The sequence below is a fragment of the Echinops telfairi genome, unplaced genomic scaffold (genome assembly GCF_000313985.2).
Source record: "Echinops telfairi isolate 266 unplaced genomic scaffold, ASM31398v2 ScPeMD7_7427;HRSCAF=8465, whole genome shotgun sequence".
Taxonomy (NCBI): domain Eukaryota; kingdom Metazoa; phylum Chordata; class Mammalia; order Afrosoricida; family Tenrecidae; genus Echinops; species Echinops telfairi.
The window spans coordinates 9,060,322-9,082,911 of NW_022111327.1; the positions used below are offsets into that span (position 1 = coordinate 9,060,322).

The following is a 22,590-nucleotide window of genomic DNA, read 5'->3' on the forward strand; positions in this document are numbered from 1 at the left end:
TTGGGTTTCGGAGGCTGTAAATCTTTATCCAAAAAGGAAACATAAGTCACAATATTGGAATGGAAAAATAGTAGTCTGAATTTTAGACCTGAGCCATTTTACCACTAGATGGCGGCATAGTTATTAGACATAAGGTTTCTTAACTCTTGCATTTCTATAAAGCTCTGCTCTTTCTTGATTAGGGCTGAAGAGGAGGGGGCTGCTTGCTGTGATGCTGAAAATGTAGCAGAGGAGCACAGTCAAGGAACAGAAGAAGCAAAGGTTTGAGGTTTTGTTAATTTTCCAAGACAAAATAGTTTTTATACTCTTTGATTACCGCTTCATAACTTAATGAACTAATTAAAGTCTGTCCATTCTAATTATGGGGTAGGAGAGACAGTTCTTTTTTATTTTGTGGAAGGCTTAACCTGTCTGAAAATGTAAAATGTGTACTTAATTTTCTCCTGATTGTAATTTAAATGGAATTGCAAATCTCCTGAAATTTAACTTTTAAGTACTTGTGAAATTTCAGTAGCTCTTGTTTTAAAGTTAAAGTGATATTATAATCCTGATATTTAACTTATAATCAGTTTCTGAAGTTAGACAATGAATTTAAGACCAGTTTTTCCCGTTAAAAATGCTTATCCCTGTTCTATTCAAAGAAACTAGGCAATAATCCTGTTGTATAAAAGTTGAAGAAAAGAAAGGTTGAAGAAGCCAGAGACATGTTATCTGTTTAAGCAGTTATGCCAATATACAGACTTTCAGTTTGAGGCTAGAGCCTTGGTGGCAAAATGATTAAGCACTTTGGAAAATAACTGAAAGTTAAGCAGTTCAAACCCACCAACCACCATGGCTCATCAGGAGAAAAAAGCGGCAGAGTGCTCCCCGAAGATTCTACCTTAAAAAAGTCTATAGGAAAAAAAAAAAAAAAGTCTATAGGATTCTACTCTGTCACTTTGCATTACTGTGAGTCCAAAATGATTTTGATGACACAGCAGCACTTTGAGGCTAACAAATTAGGGTCAATACTGTGACAGCAGTGTCTTTAAGAAAATGCCCCAAGTATTGCTGGTTTTAGAAGAATATTGAATGTACTAACATTTTTGGAATTGAAGATAGATGATAGTTGTTCCCTTTGGAAATTGTAACTTTTGACCGAAATAAAATGAATATTTCTGATTTTTTTTCAGCTGACTTTAGTACACCGGAGCAGTTGTGCTGCTTGTATACCATAAAAACACTTCACTTGCTGAGTAATCCTGTATGAATCTTGCTCTGGTTTCATTTGCATTGCATTTGATGTGTTCTGAGTTGGTGGCTGCTCCAGATACTATGTTTCTTCTGCAACCTCCAACATTTTGCATTGTTAGCATTTTGCTTCTTTAGCCTTCTGATTTTGAAGAGACATACTAAAATTTATCGTTCCATTAATTTCTCATTTGAACAAAAGAGGAAAAGGAGGCATGTGTATATGGTTTAAAAAGCAAAGAACCTTAAGGCCTTCTTCTTCAGAAGGAGAGATTCAGAAGGGTGAAGGAGTTGTGACATGGTTTTTGTTTCAGTCTTCAGAAAATTCATCAAAGATGCTTTTCCCCTATAAGGTGCTCAAAGCTCTAGACCCAGAAATCTACCGTAATGTAGAATTTGATGTTTGGCTGGACAGCAGAAAAGGTAATGAAATGTCAAAAGGATACTTTAGACTCCTGACATATCTGTGAGAATAACTTTGCAAATTGGGTCTTAGAAGAGACCTTTTAAGTATACAGCTTAGTACTTTCCATCTTTCTCTCTACATGAGTTGATTCCAGGGAGGAAACCAGCTTGAAAGTAGGAATGGGTCTTTTAGAGTTTGTTATTTACCTGGGACTTCAATTTTGCAAAGAATGTGTGCAGATAACTTTTAAATAACTTCAAGAATATCAGAAACTACTAGTTTTGTTCTCTAAATTTAAAGTGCTGGGTTTCTTTAATGAAACAAATAGGTACATTGGGGAACAAACTATGACCCAGGGACCAAATGTGTCCCATTACCTATTTCGGAATGATCTTGCATTTTAAATAGTCATGTTTTTCCAATACTTATGTCAAAGGGTAGTATATCATGACATGAAAATTATATGAAATTCAAATTGCAGTGTTCTTAATTATAGCTTCATTCGAATATTTACAGATTATAATTATGACAGGATTCCCTATGGCACGCAAAGCCTCTAAAATATTTATCTGCCCATTTACAGAAAATGCTTGTCAACCACTAACATAAAAAATTGCCTATCGCTCCTTATAAAAACTAAACCAAACTCACTCCATTGAGTCTATACTGACTCATAGCGACCCTATAGGACATGGTAGAACTGCCCTGTGAGTTTCCAAGACAGTCACTCTTTACAGGAGTAGACATCCCTGTCTTTCTTGCTCACGTTTTGGTTTGCAGCCCAAGGAGTAAACCTCTATGCTACAATCACCCCCTCTCGCTCCTTATAAGAGAAATAGATAGTCAGAGTTGGTTTCAAAGTATTATCTTAAAAGATAGCCTTAATAGTTCATATTCAATCCCTTGAATATAGAGTAATCAAGATATAGTTAGCAGCAAAGAACGAAGTTAAGCTCTTGTATATAGCATTAACTTGTCTAAACAAATAGGTTGCTTTGAGGAAACTGCAGTACTTTCAAGATTTACCTTATTGTTGTTTGACCTGTGGCACTTGGGTGGCACAGTGGTTAAATGCTTTGTTGCTAATTGAAGGTTGGAACTTTAAGCCCAACCTTCGGAGGGAGAAAGAGGTGAATGTCAGCACTGCAAAAATGTACAGCCTTCGATGCCCCATGGCCCTGTTCTTCTTAGTTCTTTAGAATTGCTATGAGATTTGACTTGACAGCAGGGGTTTGGTCTGGATGTTCTGACCACTTACTTGAAAGGTTTCAACTTTTTAATTCTTACCCAGTTTTGCTTATGTGGACCGTAGAAAGAATCTGCTGAGAATATAATAGAATGGCCTTTTGTGGACCCCCTCCCCATTGTAGCATGTAATAGTAGTAATATCAAGAGCCTTGTGATAAAAGTAAATTAAGAAGTTAAATGATGTAAAATAAGAAACGAACCAATTCATTTGAGCTTGAATCTTAATTTCTTTTTAATAGAACTTCAAAAATCTGATTTCATGGAATATGCTGGAAAACAATACTATTTGGGAGACAAGTGTCAGGTGAGTTTCTTCTTTAAAGAATCAGTCATTTCTTTTCCCAAGATTGTTTTTAGTCATTAATGGGAGTTCAGCAATACTTGCTAGAAAAGGCTAGAAAAACATCCTTTTGAAAATAAGGAAATTTGCATTTTAACGTTTTATGGCTAGATTTAAGGCAATACAGTTTCAGATATGCTACCTCCGTTGAACCAAGATGGCAGTGTTGTTCTCAACTACTTTAAAATGTGACATTGAACTCCAGTTAAGAAAAATGGTGTTCTTTTGTTGGGCAGAAGCCAGATTGGCCAATAGACTCGAGACTAGATATATTTCTTATTTCTATCTTATCTCGGCTCCTAGGTTCGCCTGGAATCTGATGGAAGGTATTACAATGCTCACATTCAGGAAGTTGGAAATGAGAACAATTCATTAACAGTCTTTATTGAAGAACTGGCTGAAAAGTAAGACTATAATCATTTGCTCACTTACTGAAATCTTTGGTTCCTGCTGCCTATGTGTAATATCAAACTGAGAACTACCTGAATGTAACAAGAGGACGACAAGTCTATCTGGTACTGATGTAAATTTTAAAAAGACAGTTCTTGGATTGTGTATGCATATGCTGAAGTGTCACATTTGAGTACAATTGTATAAAATGTTTTAAAACCCTAAGCACTAGCCAAAACTAATTAAAAATATTACATAAACTACAAAAAAATATGGTAAAAACAATACATTGGGAGGTTTGATGAGTTGTTGAAAAAAACTGATGATCTGCTCTAGAAATCTCCACCTCGTTCTCAAAAAAGTTATTTTAAATGTTCAGGATAAGAGTTGGAATTGACTTCATGCTAGTGAGTTTTGTTTTGCTTGAGACCATGTAAACAAACAAACTCATTGCTGTTGAACGGATTCAGGCTCACAGCGACCCTATAGGACAGAGTAGAACTGCTCCTACATGTTTCTGAGGCTGTAACTCTTTAGGAGACTTAGAAAGCCTCATCTTTGTCCCTCAGAGCCAGCTGCTGGTTCTGTGAACTGCTGTCTTTATGGTTAGCAGCCCGACTCATAAACTACTATGCCACCAGGACTCCTCCACAGCTCGCATACTGGTTCTTACTGCACGTGTTCACATTTTATTGCCTGAAGTGGATTATGCAGCCCAACCTGATACCAATAGGCTTCAAAAATAAAGTTATCTTACAAGGAGGGCAGCAAACATTTGTGAACAAATAAGCCTACCCAAGCAGTTCTTCTGAAAAGTGCTATGTGCTGCAAACAGCTGTAAGTAAAGAGCTCCCTACAAAATAGACAAACAAAGGTGGGTTTTCTCAGCTGAAATAAAGAAAACCTAAACAAGAAAGCTTATTGCCAATAGATTCACATAGAAGGAATACACTGTTAAATGAAACAAGAGGGTTAGGCGGGGCATGTATAGTGCTGGAGAATTAAATCTGTGTTGTAAAGACTTCATGTTGGTACCTTTTAACTTTAAGGCATGTTGTCCCACTGGCTAACTTAAAGCCAGTTACTCAAGTGACACCTGTTCCATCCTGGAATGCTATGTCCAGTCGGAAAGGAAGAAGCTACCCCAAAATGCCTGGGGGCTATGTCCCAGAAATAGGTTTGTATACTGTGGGTTCTTACTACTACTTTTTCTCTTCTTGTAGTCCCTTTTACTCAGTACCTTTTTAAAGGTAGGAAATAAGTAGGGTTCTTCTATAGATATTTGGGGCTGGATAATTCTTTATTGGGAAAGCTATTTTGTGCATTGTGAGAAATCTAGTATAAACTAAAATTCTTTCTAAATTTATTTATTGGCAATTTTGTATTCTCTACTCACTAGATGTCAGAAACAGCACCCTCCCTCTCCCAATCATGACAACCCCAAATGTCTCCAGAAATGCCAAATGTCCCCAGGGGTGGAGTGGGGAATCTGACCTTGTTGAGAATCACTTTTCTAGGGGGCTTTGTGTAAAAGCTGGAGAAGATTTTAGACTGAAAATTTGATGACTCTTACCTACTGGTGTTTCCCTTCCATATGGAAGATCAAGTAACATCCTTGTTTTAAAAAAAGACAAAAATACCTTCCACGTATGAGGGGGCTTCAAGAAGTTTATGTTATTGAATTCCATTTTCCATGAGCTATTTTGCAGCCACCTCATATTTGTTCCTAAGAGGGAACATATGAGAGTTTGAGGTAATTTGGGGCATGGGGGTGGCATTGGACCTTTTTACTTGGGTTTTGAAGTTTACTTATGACTTTCCTTTTTCTGCCTGAAAGCTATGTCAGAGATGGACATGAAGCAACGGAAGAAGATGTTCAAGAAAGTTAGAGGCAAAGAGGTTTATATGGCTATGGCGTACAGTAAGGGAGAACCTCTTCTCCCACCCAGGTTGCCGCATAATATGCATTGTGGGCATGACTCTCCATTGCACTACTCACAGACAGCTGGCAATTTTATGTCTAATGAACATTTTCATCCTCAACATTCATCTCAAAGACAAGGTCGAGGATATGGGATGCCCAGGTAAGACTTAACTGACTCTCCAGATCACATTTCTATTTGGATTTTAGAAATTATTCCTGGTCAGACTCACAGTCAAATCAATTATTATTTTAATTGCTTATATTTCCATTTGAACCTCTGCCTAAAGGGAACAGTGAGGATGGAACCGATAGTAAAATTCTAAAATTCTTATTTAATGAATATATTGACATTTGTATTCTCATAACTCCCCATTGACATCAAGTCCTACTCTCAGCAACCCTATAACTGAATAGAGTGGAATGGCTCCTTAGGGTTTTAAGGCTATAAATCTCTATGAGAGCTGATAGCCTCGTTCTCCGGTGGAGCTGCTGGTGGATTTGAATCTGTGGCTTTGTTAGCAGCAACAATATCTAACTCACAGTTCCACCAGGGCTCCTTGTTATTCTCAGTCTAGTGTGTAGGTTCTGGCTTGTGTTGTTAGATGCTGGCAAGTCAGTTCCAACTCATAACTACCCCCAATGTCCAACAGAAAGAAACACTGCCAGGTCCTGTACCAGCCTCACAATTGTTCTCATGCTTGAACCCATTGCCCTACTGCCTCTTTCCAGAGGAAAAAATGTACTAAGTACCATTCACCAACCTCTACCACCCTTGGCAATTAAAACCTGTACTATATCACCCATAATCCAGGATGAAATATAGGTGCTGCTTTTCAGTCCCCCCTCCCCCCAGGCGGTATAGTGCTTATGCTGCCTGTGATCTGTCTGGTTTGTATGAAACCACCAGCAGCCCGTGGGAGAAAGACTGGGCTTTCTACTCTGATACACAGTCTCGGATACCCATGGGGTGGGGGAGGTCAGCATTGACTTGATGGCAGTGAATCTGGTTTGGTTTTTGGATTATTCAGCAGGCCCAGGGAGCGCTAATGCTCATTTTTTTTGGAAGAGTCTTAGCTAGAAAACTATGAAGCAGGTGAAGAGATACTAGAACATAAAATGTTCTCCAGTATGAATACTCAGATGGTATGTGGCACTCTATCCATTAATAATGAACGTGCCTGATGCTAATATTGGGGGTAATAGTGCTCTTTCTTTTCGTCATGTCTCTGGAAAGTATTTTTAAAGTTTTCCAGTGATGTTTACAGACACTGAGTACTTAGGCACTAAGTGAGCAAAGAGTTTTTGTTTTTCCTTTATTCTCAGGGATTCACCTCGCTTTATAAACAGACACAACATGATGGGTCCTAAGGTTGGTTTCTACCCTGGCCCAGGTAAAAGATGTTGCCAAAACTACGATAACTTCTCTTACAGATCTCGGTAAGTGAATGTTAAGTGATAAAAGTCAGAGATAATGGTAAGTTAGATTTAAGAGATGAGCCAATTTGGTGATGTTTGAATTGTGATTTAATGATTAAAAACAAGTTATTTTCATCTTTAAGCATTTTCTCCCTCTCTTCATTCGCCCAACAACCTCAGTTCTTTTAGACGAAGCCAACGCCAGGTGCATAATATGAATAAGGAATGCCAATATGGCTTTGCCCCAGAGAATGGACAGATGCCCAGGGGCTTGGAAGAAACTGTCACTTTCTATACAATTGAGGAAGGAGACCAGACTGCTTATTCAGCTTTACCTGTAAGTGGTTCAAAGTCAAAAAGCTGTGTACTTAAAAAATAGTTTTTCAAGAAAAGGCAGCGCAGATAAATTTTAGTCCATGGCTCTCCTACACCCTCCCTACCCAACCATCCCCCACCCCCAGCCATGAGTTTTCACTTTCACCTTTCACTGATAGGAGAAAATAAGTTGTAGTTGTTTTTAAGTGAATGGAATGAAGGTAGATATACCCTTTGCTGTTGAGTTGAGTCCAACTCATGTCGACTCCATGTGTTACAGAGTAGAACTGCTTCGAAGCGTTTTCTCAGCTGCAGTCTTTACAGAAGCAGATCACCTGCCCACTCCTGTGTTATCACTGAGTGGTTTTGAACCACCAACCTTTCAGTTTGTGGTCAAGTACAAACCGTTTTTACCACTCAGGCTCTTACATAGTGTGTATGAATATTTTTGGTTTTCTTGATAATATGTCTATTTATAATTAAAACACATATACTATTTAAACTATGCCATACATACTATGTACACTTCCACAATTCTCTTTAAACAGTAGTATATATTTTTGTCACTGGTTTAACTAACTAGCTTTCAAAATACCTCTCTAGCTTTTTTTCTGACCATGCTCATGTAAAGGAACCCTAGTGGTGTAGGCAGTCACCTGTTTATCTGCTAACCTCAAGGTCAGTAGTGTAAACCTACCAGTCACTCCTCAGGAAAAAAATGAGGCTTTCAGCTCCTGTAAAGATTTACACCCTCAGAAATCCACAAGATCTGCAGGTGAGGGTCACTATGAATCAGAATTAACTCGATGGCAGTCAGTGAGGTTTGAGTGAGTATACTCATGCCTATACTTGTCTCTTGGATACAGAATCATGGAGGCCCCTCTACAATGGTTCCTGCTACTTCAGGATACTGTATGGCAAGGCGGGGACCTAGGACAGACAAACAAACCTTGAATGCAGAGGAAGGTGATGGCCAGAGTGACAATGGTGAGTCAATTAAAAATACCTTTTATTAAAGGTGATTCTTGTGGCACTAGGATTGTGTATATCAGGATTGTGAAATAGACCAAAGGCTTGATTTGGGGTTCTCACTCTGTTCAGGTAGCTTGTTTTGAACAAGTTCTTCTCTTAGTGCTTGCTATATTTTTGAAGATGTCTTGAAATTTCAGGTCAGACTTGTATTTTGGTGTAGGCCACTACTCCTTTAAAGAGTTAGCAGTCTCGGAAATCCACAGGGCCAGATCTCCCTAGTCCTATACGGTTGTTATGAAGCTTGTCCTATAAAGTTGCTGTGAGTTAGAATATGTAGGTCTTTAAGGAGCTCTGGTGGTACACTGGAGAAGTGCAAGGCTGTTAATTGAAAGGACAGTGGTTCAAATCTACCAGATGCTCCATTGGAGAAAAGATTTGGAGATCTGTTCCCATTAATATAGTAGCCTACGCTTACCTGAAAGACCATCAGAGCTCCAGAGTAAAACTGGTAGTTTTCCAAGGTTGTCATCTTTTTGAAAACATATTGCTACATCTTTAGTCCACAGAGCAGATGGTAGGATTGAACGACTGACCTTTTAGTTAGCAGTCAAGTGCTTAACCACTGTACAACCAGTTGTCTTCACCATGTGTATGTCAGTTTTTTTATAAGACTGGCTATTACTTTACAGTACTGCTATAAAAATAAGTTCATTGCCCAAAGAAATCTACTTGATCTATAAATACATGTTTCTGGTTATTGAATTTTATGTGTCGGCTCCTAAACTGAGTATATATGTTTATAGTTTAGATTAATTTTCAGTGTGCCTCTAAGGATTGTGCTGTGCCTTTTATATACTTGGGGGTGGTATGCCTTTTATATACAAGGGGCCTTCAAAAAGTTTACGGAGAAATTCCTTTTAACTAAATACCTTTGAATTCCATTTTTCTCCAAACTTTTTGATGCCCCTACCTATGAAGAAATGGAGCTTCATTGTCCAAGGGCTTACCCTTGGTTAATGGCAGAGGCTTGAAATATTAATAATAGTTTCATTGTGATATAATACAGTTCACCCATTTAAAGCGTACAAATCAGTGATTGTCAGTGTATTTGCAGTGTTCTGCAATTATTGCCACAGTCAACTTTAGAATAGTCTCATCATGCCACCCAAAAAAACCCGAAAACAAACCCATATCAATTAGCAATCATTCCCCGTTTCCTCACAGCTAATGTCCTCGCTCCTCGCCTGAGTCATAGGCAGCTAGCAGTATACTTTCTGTCTCTGTTGATTTTCCTATTTTGTCCCTTTCCTAAAAGGAGAGTGATAAAATATCTGTTCCTTTATGACTGGCAGAGATCAACTTTGAACCTACTTTGTCTGACTCTGAAACACATATATGCCCTTGACAGTTGCATTGACTTCCACCATAGGATATGTGTATTTGTTTCTCCACTGTGCAATAAAATGATACATGCAAACTGAAATGGTGAAACAATTGTGGAAGAATTGAGTCCCTTAAGAGGAGGCAAGAGATTTTGACTTTTATGATCATTGAGCTGCTAATGGCGAGGTGAGCAGTTCAAGACCACCAGTTGCTCCTAGTTATTTATTTGAGCTTAATGAGGATAAAAGATTCTAGCATAAGAATGATCTGTGAAGACTTTATATATGCATGTACATACATGTACTTAGGAACTTATTCTCTGTTCTTTTATTTAGCGTGACTCTTGTCTTTGCCCTTTAACTCTGTGGTGAGCTTTTAAATCACTTTAAACTCTATTGTCTGGAGAGGTTGAATCCATGTGCGATTGATAGGCTGTGTGCTTCTGAATTAAATTAAATTTTGACCTGTGGGGTTTTATTTCATGGAAAATTATCCAATTGAGGATTGGCTTTATCTGCATTTTAGTCATTAAGCAACGTGTTGCAGTCTACTGAACCATCCTCTGAGGACAAACATTTTAAATGCTCTACTTAACCTGAAATGGGCTGATAAACACAATGAGGCATGACCCGCACTTTCAATGTCCACCTATACAACTGGATGTTATGCTGAGACTATCTGATGGCTAGCAGCTGAGTATTTACTAAGTTGTCAGGTTCTGTTCTAAGTGCTTTTCACATAGATTAACTTGTTTAATCCTCTTCAAAATCCCTGCGACCCAGGAACCATTATCCCCATTTCACAGTAACTACATTGTGGAAAGATTAAGTAACCTGCCTAAAGTCACATAATCAGGATTCATACATGGACATTTATACGTCCAGCGCTAGTTTCAAGGATGTATGCATTTTAGTTGGAATACGGAGCCATTAAACCTGAGATAAAGCAGGTGCTAGCCATTTCTATCTACTGAGCTGGAAAAACTTATGTAAACGAAGTTATCTTTTGTCTTTTTCTCTTAGTTGGATACGGTGAAGAATATACTTATCCTTCAGGTCAGTGAGATCTAAATAGAATCTGACATTCATCATTGTTTATGGAATTTCAAACTATAAGATAATTGTGTTACTTTATTTTCATTATATTGTCTAGCACCAGACTATGAAACATCAAGTGTTTATAGTACAACTGAATCTACAGCAAACTTGGTAGGTATATGATACTAATAGCAAGTACAATTCCGATCATGTACTATGACACTGTTCTAGGAAGTGTATATCTAAATATTGAAATGAAATCACAACACTATTCAGGAAGTTAGTATCAGCATTTTTTGTTAATAAATCATTTTATTAGGGCCTCGTAAACCTCTTATCACAATCCATCCATCCATCCATCCATTGTGTCAAGCACATTTGTACATTTGTTGCCATCATTCTCAAAACATTTTCTTTCTACTTGAGTCCTTGGTATCAACTCCTCATTTCCCCTCCCTCACCCACCGTCCCTCCCTCCCTCAGGAACCCTTGATAATTTATAACATTATTTTTCCATGTCTTACACTGTCCGATGTCACCCTTCACCCACTTTTCTATTGTCCTTCCCCAGGGAGAGGGTTATATGTAGACCAGCATTTTTATAAAGAAAGAAATGAGTCACAAAAATGATTTTGCCGGCCGGTGGGGTGCCCTCCAGCCTTGGGTCTCCCCAGAGCTGGCAGGTGGCCCTCGGAGCGGCTTCTCTGGGTGTCGGGCATGTGGCCTGCCACTGTACCTGGAATTGCTTTTCCTCCCTAATTTAAGAAAAAATAGGAACAAGCGTTCTCAGCCATGGGTTCTGTTAGGCCCGCGTTTTATAAATCTGCACAGTGAGATGTTCTATTGAAATTTGTACAGTGTGATTTTTTTAGAATAAATGTTTTATAAAAGGAAAAAAAATGATTTTGCCAAGATCATCTTGTTCTGAAACTTAATCTAGAGATACTCCTGATATGTATAGGTACAAGAAAAGATTCTGACATTGTCAATGATGACCTTTTAGAGGATTTTTGTTAAGACTTTCATGTCAGGCAGTAATCTGAGCCACTTAATATAACAAAAGCTTACTGCATGCATATACTACATGTCCAATGGAGATATGTTGGAGGGCTCTTCTCAGGGATTTAGGCTGAAGAGAGCTTCATCCATGATTGCCAAAGCAGGAAATGAAAGTGGTGAATGGTGCATTGTCTTTAAAGCTTCTATACAGAATTATGAAGAATGTCACTTAAATTTCATTGGCTAGAGCAGATCCTTCCTAAGAGTCTAAGTTGGAAAGTGTTTAATAGTCCAAAAGCCCTCTTCAGTATAACCAAACAATGTCCAGACCAATTGGCTTCCTTTCATCTAAATTCTTAGAAAATATCCCTACTTCCCCCATTAATAGTAGTGGAGCAGGGATTGTTAAGATCAATTTATTGAAGGCTCTTACAGCTTTTATAGCAATCAGTTGTAGCAAGCGTATTTACACATGTTGCCTTCATCATTTCCTGGTTTGTTTGTTTTTTATAAAAGAAGTTTGAGTTATCATTTTATTGTACCCCTAATTTAAGAACAATTCTTTTTAAAAAAATTATTTTATTGGGGGCTCATAAAACTATCATAGTACATACATGCATCCATTGTGTCAAGCACATCTGTACATTTGTTGCCATCATTCTCAAAACATTTGCGTTCTACTTGAGCTCTTGGTATCAGCTGCTCACTTTTCTCCTCCCTCCCTCACTAACCCTTGATAATTCATAAATTTTTATTATTTTTTCATGTCTTACACTGACTGATATCTCCCTTCACCCACTTTTCTGTTGTCCATTCCCCAGGGAGGGGGTTATATGTAAATCATTATGATCGATTCCTCCTTTCTCCCCTCCCCCCTCCCCTCCCCCTCCTCATATAAAAATATATTTACGTATATACACACATGTATTTAGACCTCTATAAATGCCCTTTGCCTCCTGGTTCTTTCCTCTGTTTCCTTTTACTTTCCTTTTGTCTCACTGTCATGTTCAGTCTTCATTTGGGTTTCAGTAATTCCTCTCGGTTACTCCATCATTTTCTAAACATCTATTTTTTATTTGAGCCCTTGGTATCAAATCCTCTTTTTTCCCCCTCCCACCACCCACTCCACACACACTTGTGACCCCTTGATAAATTATAGATTATTATTATTTTCATATACCAACTGCTGTCTGCCTTTACCCATGTTTCGGTTGTTCATCCCCCTGTGTGGGAAAGGGGTCATGTGTAGATCATTGTGATCGGTTCTTTCTCCCTTATTCCCCCAACTTTCCCCATATCCTTTTGGTATCACTATTCCCATTTCTGTTCCTGAGGGGTTTATCTGACCTGGATTCCGTGTGTCCTGAGCTATTATCTGTACCCCAGTGTACATGCTCTGTCTGGTCTAGATAGGACTGGGGTCATGGTAGTGGGGGCTGAGGAAGCCTCAAGGAACCTGAGGAATATTGTGTGTTTCAATGGTGCTATGCTGGGCCCTGGTTGACTCGTCTCTTCCTTATGACCCTCTATGAGGGGATGTCCCAATGTCTACAGATGGGCTTTGGGTCTCTGCTCCAACCTCCCTCGTTATCAACAATATGGCTTTTTGTGTTTTGTTTTGGGTATTCTGATGCCTATTTCCTGATCCCATCAATACCTCATGATGGCATAGGCTGTAGAGTGCTACTTCCATGAGGACTTGTTGCTTCTCTGCTTGATGACTTCAAGCCTTTAAGACTCCAGATGCAATATCTTTTGATAGCCGAGGACCATCAGCTTTCTTCACCACATTTGCTTATGCAGCCATTTTGTCTTCAGTGATTGTGTTAGGAGAGTGAACATCACAGAATGCCAGGTTGTTAGAACAAAGTGTTCTTGCGTTGAGGGAGGGCTTCATCAAAGGCCCAAAGTCCATCTACTTCCTCAGTGTATTGCCATATATGTTCATAGGCCAATACCTCTCTTTTTATGAATTAATTTATTTACATACGTACACACCTCTATCCATAACTTTGCTTCCTAGATCTTTCCTCTGTTTCCTTTTCCCTTCCTCTTGCCCCACCATCACACTCGCCCTTCTTCTGAATCTTAGTAATTCCTCTCAGATAGAATGCTGTTGCTCCAATCCCCTGCCCCTACCCCCAGGATCTCTCTATCCTCCTCGTCATTGATTTTAATTCCCTAGTTGTTTCCCCTATCTTGCATTTGCTCGCCACTCTCTTACCCCGCCTCCTCCTCCCCACAAGTCCCTCCAGAACCATTGGTCCTGTTGCTTTCTCCTCTGGCTTGCTTCCCATGTCTTTCTCCCCACTGGTCCTAGGGGATTCTGGCAACTGCCCCTTCTAGCCTGAAGTCTATTTTGGGGATTTCTCAGGAGCTTTGTGGTTTTGTTTTGCTCCCGTTGCTGGTCGGTTATGTTCCTGTCTTGTTTTGCCCCACTGTGTGTGTGTGTGGGGGGGGGGCGGTGTCAGACTGGACTCACTCCTCGTCATGTGTCCTCAGTATTGTCCTCTGTTTCGGTAGGCTCCAGCGAGGGGACATCATGTCATGAGCTGTTGTCAGCCCTACAGTCCTCTATGTGCCTTAGCAGCACCGTGCAGGGACATAGTCCTCAGGGCTTGGTGTACTTGTATGGGGTCTAGTCCCTCACTCTTTCTTCTTCCTTCTTGGTTTGTTTCTGTGTGAGTGTGGCAGACTTCTTCCCAACCAGTAGGTTTAGTGTTTTTCTCTGTAGCACATACTTCTAGGGAGGGGGTCAGTTTGGCTGATTGGGGCCGGCTCTGTAGCTCTCTCTGTTCATGAGTTGCTCCGTGTGGTTATGTTGCCCTCAGGGTTTGGCGCACTGTGGTGGGTCTGTACTCATACTCCCATTTCTGTGGAGACCTAAACAATACCCTCCCCCTGGGTGGACTAGTGCCCTGCTCCTCCCAGTGCCGTCATCTCCCTCTTCCTCACCCCTTTTCCCTTCTTTTTGTTGGAATGACATGTACATTCTTGGATTTGGCTAGATCCCTGCCCAATTGCCTGTACCTCAACCCATATAAGTGGTTTTTCTTCTATACTGGGGTTTTTTAAATGCAGTTAAAAGAAAATGTTTACTCAGAAAGCAGGAAAATAGTAGGATCGCAGTTACTGGCCTCTATCAAATTCTGGGATGATGAGGCAGACATTGTGATGGCCACCAACCTAGGCAATAGGACCTGTTCCTGGATTACACTTGAATCCATTTCTTTGGAAGGCTTCTTAGTTCATTTCCTGGGACTCTTGATTACTCCAAGGCCTTCCTTGTCCATTATTTGGAGTAACTTCCTGTGTTAAGCTGAGGTGACTAGAGAAATAAAACCAGTGACACTAATATATGTATCAGAAAGAGCTTTCCTCCCAAACTCAAGCCCATGCTTCCGATGTTAGCTAGAATCCTCTTTAGGCCCGCATAGCTACAGGTTGACGATGCAGAAAGGTGAAGTGGGATGCAGGAAGATCACTGGCCAGTGGGTGAATAGTCATGTGGATCCATGATCTGTGGGAACACAGCAGGGTTCCCACAGCTCGGAGGTTTGCTCTCATGGTCAGATCCCACAGGGGGCTGCCCCCCAGGGCATATAGAGTCCAGCAAGGATGAAGGTGAAGTGAGAGGAAGGAGAAGTTCATTACTGTGTTTCAATAGAAAAGGGCCCCCCCCCCCCCAAGGAGGCATCATTAGGCTGTGTGACCTGATTGGCAGGTTGGACTCCAACCCTACACTTCACATAGCTTCAAGTTGACATAAAATCTGTCACACTTTTATAGCCTGCTTCTTACTCATAAGAGACTGGGGGTTCAAGGGTCGTTTTATCTCAGCTGGAGACTGACTCATGCTTTCTTTAGATGTATGACTGGTTAATTATGCTGCTTCTCTGTTTGATTCCTATTAGCTCTATGTGCCAATAGCTATTAACAAGAAAATTTTATAGATAATAGTACTTAGATTTGCTATATTCATTGGCTTTCTCATTTCTCTCATTTAGCATTCACACTTGGACATTCTGAGCCAGGGAAATGTTTCCTTTTACATAAGTACTTTGGTTATATTTGAATATAAACTTGAAGTGTGTAATCTCAAGTCTATATTCAGTGAGGCTCTTTCTGTTTCCCATACTTACTCTCTCATTCCTTCTGTGTTCTTAGCAACATTGCCAGTTTCTGCTGCTAAGAATTTTTGCTGCAATGAGAATCTGTCCTGCATAAGTCTAAGCCTTTCAAAATAAATTTTAGTTTCACAGAGACAAAATCATGAACCAGAGAGGAATGATATTTGGTTTCCACCATATTTTCTATATCCTGTTTGTCCAGTCAGGGTTTATCATGGATAACAGGCAGCTGAACAACCATTTAACCACCCATGTCCCAAGTTATCTTTTTGAATTGAATGCATTCTTTTAGCAAAACTATACTGGTCCTACTGATCCTGAAGGTTTCTAGATGTTGAAAGCCACTGAGAAGGCATTTAAAGCATAACCCTCAGTTACATTGTAGTATCTATGTTAGGACCCGAATTGGATATGCTCAGGAAACCTTTAGTGCTCTCTGAAGCTTTATGAGACTCTTGTTTTACTGGATCTTGCCAATTTTATTCCTTTGACAGTGCAGCTACATCACTTTTATATCTCTTGGTTAATGGGAAGCATTTAAGTCTGCCATTTTCCTTCTCTAAAAGATTTTGACTATACAGTTTCCAGCTTTTGTAGACTTTCCTGTGGTAGTCACTGCATCAGGTGCCAGAGAGACACCTTACTGTTAGTAGTCACTTCCACATTTTAATGCTTTCAGGACAAACTACTTTCATTTACTTTTAGAAAATTTTGAAACAAAACACATCTTTTATTGATGTATTGTCTGGTTGTTTGATTTCTCCTGATTTAATTATATGTCTACATTCATTAAAGTCTCTTCAGGATGGAAGACCATGTTCTATGTCACCTCAAGATACAGCTACCTCATACAACTACCCTCAGAAGGTAATCTTCATAGTAATAGCATGTGTGTTGAAAATCTTTGAGCGTGGGAAAATGAATTTTCATGTGCTTCTCTTTGCCCATCATCATACTTCAGAGCAGTTGTTTATGTTTCTTTTTTATGGTGCCTGACACAGTGATTGATAAATTCACTCATCAAATTGATTGGGCACTTGTGTATCAGATATTTCCACGTTTTTGGTCAATTTTTTATCATTGGTTGAAAGTAGAATTTAAAGGTCTCATAGAGTGGAGAGTTGGTATATAAAAGTCACCTCAAGTCATATGAGTAAGAAAATCATAAGAAGAGATTGATGATCATCTAGATTACTACATGTGGATCACCAAACTTTAGAAAACAGTGTGGCAAAGGCACAGCCAAGGAGAGAGAAAAGTCAGCTGTGTAGAATATTTTGAGAATTCCCTCAGAAAAAAATTGATTCAGGAGGAAGTCAAGTGCCAGTTGTTGCCAAGAGGCAAAGAAACATTAGGAGTAATAGTCCTCTATGACTTGTTTTCACATGTAGTTTGAGAGGACCAGAGGAGATCACAGCTACATTGTAGTGGATGTTAAGGAAATGGAGACTGCCAGGGATATCAATGTTTTTTAAGAAAAAGAATCTTACTATTGGACATCTCTCTCTGTACAGCCCTCTACTGAAGTTGTAGCCAAGTGAGAATAACAAATTGTAGCCTCATCAAATTCAAAATAAATACCTAAACAACCTTTTCTATTTTTTATAAGTGTGTATGGGGACACCTATAGACATATAAAAGTGAATATATAACAACTGTCTGGAAAAATCTGCAGGAAGTACAGAGGATGCTTGTTTGTGGAATGTGGGATCTTGTCAGATGGAGGATGGGTTGTGGAGAGAGACTTTGCTCTGTATATAATTTTAAAGTCAAATTATGAAGCACATTAATATGCTACCTATTAAGAAATGAATGAATTTATGAAAGTCAAGCTCTCAAAATGATCAAACATCCTTTCTATATAGGCTTTACACAAAAGGCTGACTTTCTCAGTATTTTAGTCAGAAAAACAAAGTGCTCTGTCCTGGAGAAGAAACATTTATATTGTTTGAAAAACCAAACTTTTAAGAGTTTTAAACTTTCTTCACACTTACAGGTGATCATCAATTCTGTAGCAGTTGCAGCTTCCAGTGCCAGTAATGGTCCAGCTCCAGTCGTAAACAACTGTGCTGCACCAGCTAACCCAGCTAGTGTTACCACTTCAGCTTCCTCCCAGCCTTTATTTGTGTCTCCACATACCCAAGGCAGGCCAGGTAGGTTACTTGGTGTACTTTGGAATCCTCATTTGCTATCTTTGAGCATGCACAGAAGATTAATCTAGTGAATGGTTGATTTTTTTTAATTCCCAAAGTCATTTTTGGTCATTTTTCTTTAATCTGTTTATTAAAGTATGTTCTACAATTGAAAAAGCCATTAAATTTGAGAGAGTTTCAGTTCTTTTCACCTTTGAATCTGCTGAATGAATTTATGGCTATCATTTTGCTACACCACTAAATACAGACTTGTGTGAGTTTCTCAAACTTTGAATTAAATCGGAATTAAAAACATTGTTTGGTACTTTATAGAATAGATCCCTGAAAAATAATTGGCTTAAAAATGCAGTTCTCTGTCATGAATAAATTTCCCATTAGTATTATCATTTCCATGAGTGTCTATAAAGAATATAAGTTGTAGAATTTATGGTTAGAATTGTAGTTTTACAACTTCACTCAAAACTGAGTATTGATTATGACTCACAGTGAGCCTATAAAGCAGAATGGAACTGTCTATTGGGGTTTTCAGGCTAAGTCTTAGCAAGAGTAGATGACCTCAACTTTTTCCTGTGGAACAACTATAATTTTAGGCATTTTACTGAGTCTGTATAAATTTGGGAGTATTAATAGTATAAATTCATAAAGTGTAGGATTTTAACAAATTAATATAACTTAAAATTTTCAGCAGATGTCTGTGAAGGTCATACCAGTGTAGCTTTTTCGCTTGCGTCCCTGAAAAAAATAGCACACTCTGTAACACCTGGGCAGAATTTACAATATAATTAGATAGCAAAGCATACCCATGAACTCTAAATTTTAAGCAGGTAGAGACAAATTGCCAGTTTGTTTGCATGCTACCTGTTTCTATATAGGAACAAGAAAGAAGGAAGTCTTGAGGATGTTTTCTGATGAACAGAGAGCGGAAAGTCCCCAAAATAGCTCGTAGGAATTCACTAGAAAATGAGACAGCTGATTTGGGAGCAGCAGCTAAAACTGAGCCAAAACATCCTATACTAGATGAGTCTAAAGGAGCACATGGTGAAAAAGTGAATCTAAGACAACCAAAAAGTGGATGAAGGGAGACGTCGGACAGGGCAAGATATGACAAAATACCCATTTATAAACTATCAAGGGTTCATGCGGGAGGGGGGAGCGGGGAGGGAGGGGAAAAATGAGGACCTAATGTCGGGGGTTTAAATGGAGAGAAAATGTTTTGAGAAACGATGTACAAATGCGCTTTACACAATTGATGTGTGTATGGATTGGGATAACAGTTGTATGATCCCCTAATAAAATGTTAAAAAAGAAAAAAAAAACTTATTTCAGGAAAAAAAAAAGTGAATCTAAGAATTCACAAAACTCATCACCAAGGGTCCCTTTTAGCATAGGATTCCTTACACACTGGGGGGGAAATGCTGGATGTGGAATCAGAATTTATATGGACAGGGAAAAATATAGATCCTGACTAGGGTCTCAGAAAACTGAGCCAAGGAATCCTAGAAAGCAAGCTGTTTTAACACTAAAACTCAAAAACCTCAACTGCCATTGAATCAATTCTGACTCACAGCAATTCTTTAGGACATTGGTTCTCAACTTTCCTAATGCCGCGACCCTTTAATAACCACACCTCATGTTGTGGTGACCCCCAACCATTGAATTATTTTCGTTGCTGCTTCATAACTGCAATTTTGCTGCTGTTATGAATCATAATGTAAATATCTGATAGGATGCATTTTCATTGTTACAAATTGAACATAATTAAAGCATACTGATTCATCACAAAGTTATAGGTAATTCTATCATATTTATTTCTAATGACATAAATGAAAATTTGTCATGTAGCATGGGTAATAGTCTTCACGCCAGATACTCGTATTTTGGCTTATCTGCATGGGGGCGGACCCACTTGGAGACGATAAGAGAAACGGTGTCTTGTGTTTTCCGATGATCTTAGGCGACCCCTATGAAAGGGTCGTTCGACCCCCAGGTTGAGAACTGCTGCTTTAGGACTTAATCGAACTGCCTCTATGGGTTTCTGAGACTATAACTCTTTATGGGAGTAAAAAGCCTCATCTTTCTCCCGTGGAGGAGCTGGTGGTTTCGAACTGCAGAACTTGTGGTTAGCAGCCAAACACACAACCACTACACTACCAGGGGTTTAACACTAGACAACAGTGATAGGCAAGAGACTCCTATGAACTTAGAAAAGTTTCCTTTGTGTCCTGTCATATTCCATAATTGATGATTAAATTTATTTTAACATTACAATGAAGCATTGAAGTAAAATTCTATACAAACATGTGACAAAGAACAAAAACTCCAGGATCTTAAGTGATCCACTAAAACCAGAAGAACTAGATGGTGCCTGGTTACCACTACTAACTGCTCCTAAAGGAATCACATTTAGAAGATCCTTGGTAGAATGGGAGAAAACTTTGGAACAAAATTTCAGAGTCATTAAGAAAAAGTCAGTTTACTCTCTTGGTTGGAGACAATGGCCCTTTTAGTCACACTTCGGGTCTGGAAAGGAACTCACCTCTGTGGTTACATTTTCAACCCAACAATAGATAGGCTTATAAATGGAACAATAATGCCTTAAAATAATCAACCATTAGAGATCAACCATGTAACATTGACTAAAAGATAAAGTTTAGAAGGGCTAGAAAAGGAGGAACGTAGATAGGAAACACAGGGAGGGGAATGGAGCTGGTGATGTTACATAGTGGGGATTGCAATCAGTGTGATGATTATGAATGTGTATGAATTGCTGCATGGAAGACTGATCTGGTCTGTAAACCTTTACCCAATTCACAATAAAAAGTTGACATTTTTTTCCTTAAAAAAAAAAAGTATTCCTATATTGGTAGTGAAAGCATACCAGAAATGTTCCACTGAACAGATGAAACTATTTCAAAATGAGTTATAATACATTAATAAAATAACATTAAGTCATAGCGTGAATCAGAATTAGAAAAACTCAGATGAGGTGAGCAAATTAAAGATTTAGAAAGGAAGACCATTTCAGAAATGAAGACTAAAAGCATGAAGGAAGGCACATGAATGAATATCATCATATATAACAGATAATGCTTTAAGAAATAGAAAATAGTTGATTTGAAAACATTAAATGATAGATACAAAGTAACATTGAAGCTAGGCAAAGGGGATAAAAAACTGATCATGAAAGTCCCAGCTGAAGAAAACCAAAGGGAACAGAGCAAACTACTGAAAATCTACTAATTAAACTTTTCTAGCACAAAAAGGAAAAAAATGTAAAGCCGTATACTGAAAAAACACTTTGCCTATCTTAAGACCATTAACCCGGAACAACTAATGCCACAATATTCTATTATTTCCTTTAAAAGATTCCTTTAGAATATAAGAGAAATAAAATGACAATTACCAAGTGTTGGCTAGCAATGTTTTATGATTCAAGGAAATGAACGAGCATTTAAGATACTCAAGGAAATAGCAGGTAACATGTGACCAAAGACATTTTTATCCATCGAGATTGATTTTTCTTTGTTAGTTTGTTTTTAAAATTATTTTATTGGGGGCTCGTACAATTCTCATCACAATCCATACATATATCCATTGTGTCAAACATATATGTACATTTGTTGCCCTCATCATTGTCAAAACATTTGCCTTCTACTTTAGCCCTTAGTATCAGTTGCTCATTTTCCCCCTCCCTCCCCACTCTCTCCTCCCTCATGAACCCTCCACAATTCACAAATTATTATCGTTTTGTCATAAGTTATACTGTCTGACATCTCCCTCCACCCTCTTCTCTGCTGTCCATCCCCCAGGGAGGAGGCAATACTTAGATTCTTGTAATCGGTTCCCCTGTTCTACCCCACATTCCCTTCACCCTCCAGGCATCGCCACCACTATGATTTTTTGTCTGCCATCTTATATCATGAATTTGGAAAGTCTGCATGGAATAACCTCCATGAATACATATCCACTAATGTAGTTTTTCCTTTGGAGATCTTGTTGTCCTACTTACTCTTGAATTTGATCACTTTCTGCAGTCTTTTGGGTAAGATTATCCCAAAGACCCCAGAAAGTGGAGATATATATATATATATCCATACATACATACATACCCATATTACCCAGGCCATGTATATATAACTAGTATATGTGTGATCTTCTGGAATATCATTCCACTCAAGATGCTCTATCATAAAAGCGAAATACTTGATGCTTCAATTAAAATCACAGTGACCAAAACTAATTTTTTACGTTCTTTTTCTTTATATGCTCAAAACAATTCATACCATCATGGAGTGGTTCCAAATCATAGTGACCCTATCAGACAAGATAGGGCTCCCCCTGTGGTTTCCAAGGCTGTCACTCTTTTTTTTTTTTTTTTTCAGAAGATGTAGAATGAGCGATATCATTGCTGACTTTATTTTTTTATGTTTGTCCTATGTTTTTTTATTATTTTATTGGGGGCTCGTACAATTCTCAACACAATCCAAATATACATCCATTGTGTCAAGCTCATTTGCACATTTGTTGCCCTCATCATTCTCAAAACATTTGCCTCCCACTCTAGCCCCTAATATCAGTTGCTCATTTCCCCCCTCCCCCCTCCCTCATGAACCCTTCATAGATCATAAATTATTATAGTTTTGTCAT

The 22,590-nt window shown here is 38.7% G+C and overlaps 1 protein-coding gene across 1 annotated transcript in view; it reads left to right on the top strand.

Annotated features, from left to right (window-relative positions):
• Positions 1-22,590, top strand: part of ALG13 (ALG13 UDP-N-acetylglucosaminyltransferase subunit) — a 73,546-nt gene that overhangs the window by 34,563 nt on the left and 16,393 nt on the right. Inside the window, 13 exon segments of the mRNA XM_045298548.1 lie at positions 183-261; positions 1,545-1,653; positions 3,124-3,188; positions 3,528-3,628; positions 4,664-4,791; positions 5,452-5,698; positions 6,862-6,975; positions 7,135-7,291; positions 8,136-8,256; positions 10,647-10,679; positions 10,777-10,832; positions 16,586-16,657; positions 17,787-17,943. Coding sequence (XP_045154483.1) covers positions 183-261; positions 1,545-1,653; positions 3,124-3,188; positions 3,528-3,628; positions 4,664-4,791; positions 5,452-5,698; positions 6,862-6,975; positions 7,135-7,291; positions 8,136-8,256; positions 10,647-10,679; positions 10,777-10,832; positions 16,586-16,657; positions 17,787-17,943 — 1,439 coding nt within the window.